The 12,183-nt window shown below is 41.3% G+C and overlaps 1 protein-coding gene across 1 annotated transcript in view; it reads left to right on the top strand.

The window, feature by feature from the left end:
- The window catches only part of DSCAML1 (DS cell adhesion molecule like 1), a 465,245-nt gene that overhangs the window by 46,142 nt on the left and 406,920 nt on the right, over positions 1–12,183 (top strand). Inside the window, 1 exon segment of the mRNA XM_030221589.1 lies at positions 5,001–5,147. Coding sequence (XP_030077449.1) covers positions 5,001–5,147 — 147 coding nt within the window.

Genomic DNA, 12,183 nt, shown 5'->3' with positions numbered 1-12,183 from the left:
CCTCACTAAAACCTAAGCATACCGTGGTTGGCAAAGCTTTTGGAATTTGTGATAGCAGCTCAGTTTTCCTCTTTTCTAGAAGATTCTGCTGGTTTGCATTGTCCTCAGCGTGGTTTACTGAAACTATGCTGTTATTAACAACTGAAATTAAGCGATATCTAGCTAAGGGATCTGAGATTATACTTTTACAGCTCGATCTATTCGTGGCATTTGATGCCATAGATCATGATTTAATATTATTTAGACTGAGCGAAATGGGTATTGGAGGAACAATTTTGGATTGTTTTTCAGCATTTCTGAGAACAAGAAGTTAATGTTTTGAAGAGTGAGAAAACATCTCAGAGCTGGAGGTCAGGTTGTGGAGTCCCTCAGGGATCTCCACTTTCACCATATCTCTATAATGATTACATGAACCATTCGGGCGGATTCACAGAATATATTCTCATTATCATATCACATTTTTGTTTTGTGTCCAGTACAGAAAACCTTGGAACATACTTTTCTAGTACTGAAATAATATATATAGAGGATGGACATTTTCAAACTTTCTGAAAGTTAGTACGCAAAAGACAAAATTGGCATGGTATGGGGATTATCAAAAAGTCTCTACTGAAATAATAAAATTTTCTTTGGATGTATTTTTAAAGATAGAATCCAAATCCAAAGTATTGGGCATAATCTGGTCTCTTATGAATCTCAAATTAATGCCCTTGTGAGGAATTTTTTTTCCATTTACATAAATTTCGTACAATCAGTTCTTCTTTAAGTCCACCAAGGTTCAGAATTATTGCACAGACAATTCTTATCCTTCTATTAGATTACTGCAATTCGTTATATCTAAATCATAATTAAAACAAAGAATTGTCTTCAACTATTACAGAACACAGCAGCTCGCCTGCTATATGGTTTGGGAAAATTTAGCAAAACCACTCTTTCTTGGTGAGACTACATTGGTTGAGAGTGGAATCCCATAGCCAATTTAAAATAGCATGTCAAGTATATAAATGTGGGTATGGTATGAATGCATTTTTGATAGGGCAATTAATACCTCCTTTAGGCATAAGAGGACAGTTAAGAAGCACAAAAAAATCTAACACTTGATATTCCTTCAACAAAGGAAATGAAATTAAAATCCATCTGGGAAATTTCATTTTTGTTTCAGGGTCCCAAAATTTGGAATACAATACCAGTATCCATAAGATTGATATCCAATTATCATCTTTTCCAAAGGGTTTTAAAATCTTATTTGTTTACTTTATAGAATTAGATCTGAGGTTTACTCTACTGCTATGCGGGAAAATGTGGGATACAAATGACTGAAACCTCACACTCAATACCCACGTGAAGAATACAACGAAAAAATGTTCCAATTGATGTGGAAACTCAAAAGAATAAAACCTTTTTTCCCAATAAACATCTTCCGCACCCTAGTACAGTCACTAGTGATAAGCCACCTGGACTATTGTAACGCTCTGTATGCAGGCTGCAAAGAACAGACCATTAAAAAACTCCAAACAGCCCAGAACACCGCAGCCAGACTCATTTTTGGAAAACCTAAATATGAAAGTGCGAAGCCCCTAAGAGAGCAACTGCACTGGCTTCCGCTCAAGGAACGAATTGAGTTCAAGATCTGCATGACCGTACACAAAATTATTCACGCAGATGCCCCACTTTATATGTTAAACCTAGCGGACTTACCGCCCAGAAACGCCAAAAAATCGGCCCGCAAATTCCTCAATCTGAACTTCCCCAGCTGTAAAGGAATGAAATACAAGCAGGGCTATGCTACTACCTTTGAGTACAAAAGCACACAGTTTTGGAACGCACTACCCATGGCCTTGAAAACCATGGACAATCTAACTAGCTTTTGCAAAGCTTTGAAGACACATCTTTTCAATAAAGCCTACAAGAAGCATCCTTAATGAAATAAACCATTCCTTAAACCACCCAAGTACATAAAAAAAAACACCTCTCACATGACCTTACCTAACACCTGCCATCTAAACCCTCTTTACCTTCAGCTTACTACCGAATGTATTTCAAACCATGTAACGACTATATCATTACAACACTCTGAAAGCCACATTGAGCCTGCAAAAAGGTGGGATAATGTGGGGTACAAATGCAATAAATAATAATAATAAATAAATGATTTGTGATTCATATCCGTATAGGATATGATAGTCTTACTGTAAACTACTTTGAGCCTATATGAAAGTGGTACAGAAGACTCATAATAGAATAAAACAGAAAAACACTCAATCACTTACAATAATACAAATGTCCAAAGTCTCGGTTTAAACAATCTCATCATCAAATATCAAAGGCTTGCAGAAATAAGTGAGCTTTTGGTGCCTTTTCAAATTGCTGCAAAGTTGGACACAGATGTAAATGCCATTAACTCATTTGCCTATGCTGTTAACAGGCCAGTTGAAATTAACAATGATACAAATTTAGCACATACTGTCCTATGACTATAGAGAAATTACTGGTCCTTCAAGTATTTTAATGATCTATAGCAAGGATAGGTAATTTCCATCTTCAAGAGCCCCAGGCAGGCCAGGTTTTTAGAATATCCACAACGAATATGCATGAGAGATTTACACTGCCTCTTTGAAATGCAAATCTATCTCATGCATATTCATTGTGGATATCCTAAAAATCTGACCTGCCTGAGGTTCTCTGACTGGAATTTTCTACCCCTGATCTACAGGATCTGTCTCTGTCAGACTCAGGAAATTATTACTGATATAGCAATTTGTACACGAGTGGTCAGTACAATAAAGTGATTTTCAACTGAAGAAGAGAAAGTATGTGATTGTAGTTTTATTACTTCTAAGTTTGGCTGGTGTTTTGGTTCAGTGGCAACCTTGAAGAAGGCTTCTGCTCACCAGGATAGTTAGGGATGTGGCAGAAGGAGAAGAGAGGGTAAGGATGGGTGGTGGAGGGAGTCATCATCATTGCTTAAGGATGACACCTAGTAGCAAGATTCAGGGTCTATGATTACAGGGTTTTAGAAGCAGCCCCAGTCCAGGACCAGGGACCACCTAACCAGCTGAGTTTTCAGGATATCCACAATGAATATGTATGAGAGAGATTTGTATGCACCGCCTTCTCCTATGCAAATCTCTCTCATGCAAATTCATTGTGGATATCCTGAGAACCCGACTGGCCAGGTGGTCCTGAGGACTAGGTTGAAAACCACTGAAATAGAGGATTAAAAATCCCAGGTAATTGTGAATGAAGGCTTATGATGCCAGATCCTGGCCCTAGTTCTGATGAAGTTGGAAGCAGAAAGGAGCAGGAAGGAACTGCTGGTTCAAAATAATAAATTACAGAAGAGAAACAGTGAAAGCAATTTCTAGGTTCTTACATTGGTCTGTATTGTCTCTGCTTGGACTACGATTGTGGCCTAATGGTAGGGTATAATGTATTTTTGCCTCTATACCTGCTGTTTTCCAAGGATTATACTAAGATTTTTGTGCTTATTTGTAAGTCATCTTTTTTTATTTTTCTCTATCGGCTTTGGGAAATGTGCATCTCTGTTATCTTTGTATTTTGCACTGTAGCTCTCTCTCTCTCTCTCTCTCTCTCTCTCTCTCTCTCTCTCTCTCTCTCTCTCTCTCTCTCTCTCTCTCTCTCTCTCTCCTTTTCTCCCATCTGATGTTGTTTATGCATGCTATTTTGAATACTAATGTATAGCCAATAGTAGTCAGGGGTTTACATTGAATTACAGTATGAAGGGGAGTGTTGGAGTGGTATTTCTGTTGTGTTCAAGATCGGGGCCGATGCTAGGGTTTCTGGCACCTCCCTGCAAGCTATCTGTCACCCCCCCCCCCCCCCCCATCCAGCCCAGCATCTCCTTTCTCTCTTCCCGCTCCCTTTTTCAGCTCCAGCTCCATTCTCTCACCTATCCTACAGCTGTACCTCTAGTCAAACAGGTCTGGTGTGCCAAGTGCCAGCAATGCATGCTCCTTCCAGCCACAGATTAACTACTTAATTTTGTGACTCAGAGGAGTACACGGTGTTGGTGCAACAGACCATTTGACTAGAGGCAGAGTGGCGGCAGTGAAAAAGAGTAGGGCAGCTGGGGATGGATAAAGCCAGGCACCCCCGAATGTCAACGCCCGCCTGCCCTACATACCCTGATTACTGTATTCCACTGGCTCTGTTCCAGATCTTTACTCCTGGCTCTTTCATGTCTCCCTTTATCCTTCCCCTAGCTCTTAGTCCAAGATGACAGAGTTTGGGGGCTCTTTTCCCACTGAAGGGTTGAAGGCATTAAACTAAATGTGTGGGTTTCTATGAGTGATACCATGGGCATTCGTTTGTGAGTCCTTCAAGGTTTTGTATGTGCCTCTTCCCAACAAAGAAGTTGGAGAGGATCTCTTGGGTCTTACACTGATCTGATTGCTGCTTCCTAGGTGGATGATGTGGTGAGAGAGGGAACGCTGGCAGCGGGCTCATCTGTTGGCTCCTGTTTAAAAGGAGAAGCAGGTCTTATTTGGGTTTTACTCCATTGCATACATAAAATCATGTATTTAAAAAATAAGAAGTACAAGTGTAGGCATATCAACTCCAAATTTCAGACACTTTATTATTAAATGTGAATTTCCGTGAACGAGGGTGACATAGTGCATTGTTGCACTAGGTTCTTCACAACTGTCTCAAGAGTTGTGTGGGTGGTGCAGCTGCACAGGGTGCAAGGGAGATTCGGGGGGGAGGGGGGATTAAAAAATTGTCTTCTCTGCAGAGGCTGTGGGGCAGGAGTGCTAGGGGGTGTGTCGCACAAGGTGCAATTCAAGCTCGGGATGCTTCTGCTTCAAAGAAGGATATCTACTAGCTAGATTGTGGGTTCACTAATTCTGAAATGTTGCTTGTAGCAGGAGAACCCTCCACAGCTTTGCTCTATACTGAATTAGAAAGGATCCATTTTTAGTCATCTCAAATATTATACTTAAGGTGACTGTTTACTATGCTTTTCTTTGCTGTCCTTCCAGTGTTCAGGGAACCGTACACAGTGCGGGTGGAGGATCAGAGATCAATGCGTGGCAGTGTGGCTGTATTTAAGTGCCTCATTCCTTCTTCAGTGCAGGAGTATGTTACTGTGGTGTCCTGGGAGAAAGACACGGTCTCAATTATTCCAGGTAAGATGGGGAATCCACTTAGCTTTTTAAACATTTGTGCATAAGTCTAACATTCTACCCGGCGTTTCTGTTGCTGTCCTTCAGCGTAATGGGGTTTATTGGTATGTGCTCACTGAACAGATATGACTCTGGGGCTGGGGCTGTTTTTATGTGTACTCATTTAGAGAATGACATGGGGACAGAGCCTGAGTGGACGAGGTGGGGACGGAGCGGAGATGGTGACAAACTTTATCCCCCATGTCATTTTCTACTTTGAAGCCTTTCAGTGGCGTACCAAGGGGGGGCGGTGGGGGCAGTCTGCCCCAGGTGCACGCCACTGGGGGGTGCCGCGCACCTGTCGGCTCTTCGTTTTCATGCTCCCTTTGCCCCGGAACAGGTTACTTCCTGTTCCGGGGCAGAGGGAGCATGAAAACAAAGAGCCGGCAGGCGCGCGGCACCTCCCCCCCCCAGCGGCGTGCACCCGGGGGGGGGGTTCTTTTGCCGGGGAATTGGGGGTTCTTTTGCCGGGGGAGGGTGTTGCGCTGTTTCGGGGGGGGGGGGGGGACGCTGCACCAGGGGGGCGGGGTGCATCGGCGATCCGCCCCGGGTGTCAGCCCCCCTAGGAACGCCACTGAAGCCTGTTAATAAACTAGACTGTTGTTTATGTTTGAGTGATGCAGATGACAATATTTAGATTTTTTGGATAAACAAGTAAATATGCTGGCCACAACTGGCAAAATTTGCATGGGGAATCCTGTACATTTCTGCTACCAGCACATCTTCTAAGAAGACATTTTCTATTGCAGGAAGGACTGTGAAAGACAGCAGTGCTAGACTGAACCCTGAGATTGTTGATGACTTATTCATCAACAAATTAAAAAATCATGCCAGTGCTTCATAGGGCATATTTCTCCCCCACTAGGGCATACAGAATTGGTTGTATTTTGTACCCTGGACATTTTAACAGGGTGGATTAGGATTCCTTGGGGTAGTACAAATCAGCTATTGTTGGGGCTGGAAGGGTAGAGGGTGGTGCTGGCGGTAGGGGGGGTTATTATAATTACTCATTGCTTACAAATAGAAAACAATAATAATAGTTGTACAGCATATGTTCCTTTTTATACTTTAATAAAAAGATTTAAATATAAAATCATAAGTGTGCAAGGCTTCTGCAGATGAGGACAGAGCCTACAGGGATGGGACAGGGCCAGATCCTGTGGGGATGGGGCGGGGACAGAGACAGCCCGCGGTGGTGGAATGGAGATAGAGACAAAACCTGCGAGGATGGAGACATCCCACCGGGATAGGATGGGGACAAACTTTGTCCCCGTGTCATTCTCTAGTATACATGTATTCTGGAACAGTGTTTCCATGCCTTTTTCTGGAGGCACAGATTTTCAGGATTATCACAATGAATATGCATGAGAGATTTGTGTACACTTGGTGTCCAATGCTTGTGGTACTCAGCTCAATCAGTCAGGTATCAAGATATCCATAATGAGTTAGATTTGCATACAATAAAGGCAGTGCTTGCAATTTTATCTCATGCATATTCATTGTGGATATCTTGAAAACCAGACTGGCTTGGTGTGCCCAAGGACTGGGATGAGAACCCTTGCTCCAATGTATGAAGGACTATCTCCCACATTGCCTCCCACATGGGTCTCCAAAAGAGAGAAGGCTGACACTGTTCTAGGGAGCGGAATATCTTTAAGCTGTGAGCAGTTCAAGAAAACCTTGGGAAATATGTTAACAGTGCTGGCTTTGGTGCTTTGTTTTTGGTTTCTAAACAATAGGGTTACCAACTAATCAAGGTCAATCCAAAGTAACTGATCCAGTCCTGATTTTATCCTATTGCATTTCCATAGATCTAGACTTGATCCAAAATGGCTAAGAAAAAGTGTCTATATTTTAGATCAAGGAGCTCTTATTTCTAATTCCACTTTGAGGTGGGGGCAGGTAATGATGACAACCTTAAGATTGCTTTATAAGGAAACTAAGATAAGGTTGATCTAAAAGTCAATCAGAAACGAATTAAAATATGAACCCTTTGTTCTACTCTCTGATTTTATTCAGGGGCCCTGAAGGAAGATATAGTGCTATTGAACACCCCATGGGGTTCCTTGTTCCTTTCCAACAGAAGGGAAAAATCAGTTTCCAAGGGCCTTGGGTTTAAATCACTTCGGTTTCTTTGTAGACGGATCACATGGCCAAAACAGATTGAGGTTGTTCTAAAAATAGCATTTACTGAAATACCTGTGAAGTGTAAATAGCTTAGTCAATATGTGCATTTTTCTCTAGTCCTCTCCATATTGAAAAAAACAAACGAACAAATCCCATAATTTTACAGCACACAGGCACTGGATCTGTAAGACTTCTCCAAATCCCCTAGCAGGATACATTTTATAGACTATCCCACTCGGGGACTCTAGCTGTATCGATAACTGGGTAAGGGTCCTGATTCTCATATTCACGCAGGAACTTGATAACTGTTTTTGGTTGAAAGTGAAGTCTCCTGATGGTCTCGCTTCTGAGAATCTTCTAGGAGACATGCTTTGATACCTTCTGGTGCAGAAAATCCTGAGGCAAGTTCACATGCCTGGCAGTCTTCCTTTGCTACAGACTGTAAATACACTTCTTAACACAGTTGAGGTACCCATGAATGGAACCAGAAGTTCGATCTTCATTCTTTCAACTGAGGTATTCCTGGGCTTCAAGCTCTATTCTTTCTTCTAGAGGCCTAGGAGTTCCATCTTTCCCTGGAAGAAGGAAAGCTAGAAGGAAAGGGGAGGGAATCTTCTAGGCTCCTTTGCTACATAGAAACTAGTCTCTCTGTAAGATGTCTCCCAAAAATATGTGTCTGTAAAACCATCTCACCCTCTGGGCTGCATCACTAGTAAATGTCTGTGGACAAGAGACACTTTTTGCCAGATTCTATATAGGTTGTCCAAAGTTGGGCATGGATCACAGATCCGTGTGCAAACTAATTAGCTAATTAGGTGTTAAATATCAATAACTGGTATTAACAGGCACTTAATTGGCAGTAATTTGGAGTTGGGTGTGAACGTGTGCCTTATTCTATAACATGCGCATTTAAATTTCATAATACACAACTTTAAGAGGGTGTAGCCATGGGAGGGGCATTTCTGGGATTTAGGCACAATGTTATAGCTCATTTGCATGCCTAATTGCTATTAGTTGGGCATCAACATTTACACTAGGTTTGTAAGGCGTATGTGCCGCGTCCAAAGTTATATGCAAGATCTGCGTTAAGCTAGTATTCTGTAAAGGTCATTCCATATAGAGTGCCCTCTGCAAAACACTGCTTTAGTGCGGTTTTTCCCAGCACCTAACTTTGGGTGCCATTTTTTGAATCCCTCCCTTTAGGGACCCTCTTATGTGTATCCTATATAAATTAGAAATGAAAAGCAATGCACAAGGATATTCAACGTTTAAATACAAAACATGATCTATAGGGACAGGGGAAGAGCAGAGCAAAGGCATCCATCAAGCAAATAGATACCCTAAAAATAAGTAAAATAAGAGGAAAATGAAACCAAATACCCATAGCATGTGTATTAACAAAAATTAAAAAGGGATTACTGGACTGGATTGAGAACCCCTGTTCTTGGAAGCATAATAAGAAGCAAAGTCCTGGCAGAAAGAAGAAGACGGAATGCCCTGATGGAGTCTAGTCTTAAACTGAGTCGCTAAGGGGATGGTAAGGCAATTGGCAGGCTGTGAATAGAGGGCAGTAGAGCATAGATAGGTAGAAAAAGGATATCATTCACATAATTCCTGGGTCTTGAACTAAGGTGGCAAAGGGGCTTAGGAAAAGATTGAAGAGCAGAGTAGCAAGAACCGATTCTTGAGGAGCATTAGAGGAGATGGAGTAGTAGGAACAGGAAAACATAGAACTGGAAGAAACATAAAAGGGCCTGCTGTGGGGGGGTGAGTATATGTCTAGGTCAGTGTTTTCCAAGTCCAGTCCTGGGGTACCCTATGCCAGTCAGGTTTTCAGAATACCCACAATGAATATGCGTGAACTTGATTTGCATACACTGCCTCCAATATATGCAAATCTCTTTCATGCATATTCTTTGTGGCTATCCTGAAAACCTGACTGGCAAGGGGTACTCCAGGACCGGACTTGGGAAATACTGGCCTAGGGTAATAATCACACCTGTTCACTTGTCCCCTAGACTCAATATTCCTCCCTCATATGCTCATAATAGAGTCTGACCCGCCAAGATTTTGGAAAAATAGTGGTTTATTTAGCATAGCAACAATAATGTATGAAGTAAATTCCTTGAAATAGTTCAGTTACAAATCTTATCATTCACATTCAGGTCTAGACAAGGAAAAATCAGAATAACAATATTCTCTAACAGGATAGCACTAATGTACCCATTTGGCTCTGCTCTGCTTGGCTTGGCTTGGCTAGGCTCACACGTAATAAATAAATATTTGAACTATTACTCTGATTTCTGGGAGCTTACATAACCATGCCATATGACCTTTTAGTGGAAGCTCCAAATGCAAGATATATGATCCATTGATGATGGCTGGAATGTCTTCCCTACCAACTCAAGAAGACCTGGTAAGGGTCAGTGAGCAGATGTGCTAAGATGGGCAGAGGAACAGATATACAGCCAGATACAATATCGAATGAAATCTTTGAACCACAGGCTCATTAACGAGGACGGTAGCTCAAAGTTAATATGACTTTTAATTTCCAGGGCAAATGCCTGTAGAAATAAGCAAATGACCAGATGACAAAGAGGCGTATTTTCAAAGCACTTAGACTTACAAAGTTCCATAGTAACCTATGGAACTTTGTAAGTCTAAGTGTTTTGAAAATGAGCCCCATTGTACCAAAAACCTAATCAAGAAATTTTGCTTATGGCTGTATGAAGAGGCACCACATGGTAATGAAAAGTTACATAATTTTAAAATACGGAAGCCTCAACTACTCTGGGGGATCAGTCAGCTGACTTTCAAATCAATCCTAATTGTGTTTAACTATCGCCGGCTTCCTATTATAAACTGGAAAAAATGGCAGTGAGAAACAACTCTCAATGGGGAGAAAAAAGCACTGTCGAAAAAAAACAGTCAATAAACTAAACTCCAGCCACCATCATATCTTTTCAAAGCAGTCCAAAAATTTTTTTGAATTATAAATAATAGTTCCACAAGACGGAACCCAGGTCAAAGGGAAATGCAGCGCCACTTATGTGCACTTTCAACGTCCTTTCTCTTCAGTTTGCAAACTAGTAGCTTCTCATGTGGTAACTTCTCACATCCTGAGCTTTCTAACAAGTGTAAGTCTGTCTACCCCAACAAGGGCCCCATTGTTTCACCTAGCTGTGTGACACAAAATGGTGATGAGAGAGAAATAAATGCCAAGAAATGATCAACCAATCCATTGTCATCAAAATGTAAAGGTACATGACCCCAAAGCAATCATTGAAAAATCATACGAAAAGACAGCAAGATTATTCAAAAAAATGTTTCCCATTCCATTGGTCTATTCAATCCCAACGGAGCCACTGTTTATAATTTATATATCCATCACTGCTCACTTTGCTGCAACAATTTAGAGATGACTCCCCTTCATTTATTTTGTACTAATTGATCAATCACCACACATCGTAGTTCTGCAAATTTATGTCCATGCTCCACACAATGCTTTACCATAGGAGCCTCAGTTTTTTGCTGCAATACATGTTCCGCAAGCCTGCTGATGATGCTAGGGTCCATCTTAGAAGTCAGCACTCTTTCAAGAAAAAGACGATGTACACTGAATTCTTCTGTCCAATGCGCCGCAAAGGCCAAAAAGGCAAACACAATGTTAGGAATTATTAGGAAAGGGATAGAAAATTAGACAAACAATATTATAATACCTCTGTATCACTCCATGGAGCGACCTCACCTTGAGTATTGTGTGCAATTCTGGTCACCATATCTCAAAAAGATATAGCGGAGTTAGAATAGGTTCAAAGAAGGGAGACCAAAATGATAAAGGGGATGGAACCCCTCTCATATGAGGAAAGGCTAAAGAGGTTAGGATTCTTCAACTTGGAAGATGGACGAGGGGACATATCATTATGGTGTAGAATGGGTAAAAGTGAATCAATTTTTTTTTTAACTTTTTCAAAAAGTACAAAGACTAGGGGACTCTCAAGGAAGTTGCATGGTAATACTTTTAAAACGAATAGGAGGAAATATTTTTTCACTCAACAAAGCTGTGGAACTCCGTTGCCAGAGGATGTGGTAACAGTGGTTAGCTTATCTGGTTCAAAAACAGTTTGGACACGTTCCTGGAGGAAAAGCCCATAGTCTGCTATTGAGACAGATATGGGGGAAGCCACTGCTTGCCCTGGGGATCGGTAGCATGGAATGTTACTACCAGGTACTTGTGACCTGAATTGGCCACTGTTAGAAACAGAATAGTGGGCTAGGTGGACCATTGGTCTGACCCAATATGGCTATTATGTTCTTATGAGTCCATTCTCAAATGCAATATTTTGACGTAACTGGTAGCTCTGCACAGAGTGTGGCTAGTCTTAGGCACCAATTAAATACACACAATAGCAAAACAAGTCACAGGGTCTTTGCTCACCTTTTGACCCACAAAGTCAATGCTGCAGCAGTAAGTCCAGTATCCTTTACACATAGAAGGGTTGAACAGCAAACTGCTGAATTAGGTCCATAGCTGTTATGCCAGCAGTAGCATCCAATCTGGAGTTGTTTAGTTTAGTACTGTGATGCACATAAAATGGTGGTCTAGGAACATACCCCACACTGCTTTGTAAGAAAGATGCAAACCACTGTAAGACTCTACCTCCTAGCCTGAACTAAGCAACATATCTTAGAGGTAAATGATTGATCAACTACATCAAACGTTGAAGATAGGTCCAGGGGCACTTCAACGGCAAGCTTACTAGACTTAAAAAAACAAACAAAAAAAAAAAAACTATGAACCTCATTAACTTGTATCTTGATAAAATTCTAGAAAGGTAACATCTCCCCTCCTAATCAATGAAAAATCCAAGCA

Source organism: Microcaecilia unicolor, chromosome 12, assembly GCF_901765095.1.
Source record: "Microcaecilia unicolor chromosome 12, aMicUni1.1, whole genome shotgun sequence".
Taxonomy (NCBI): Eukaryota; Metazoa; Chordata; class Amphibia; order Gymnophiona; family Siphonopidae; genus Microcaecilia; species Microcaecilia unicolor.
The sequence above is the reverse complement of the archived record's forward strand: the minus strand, read 5'-3'. Positions and strand labels throughout refer to the sequence as shown.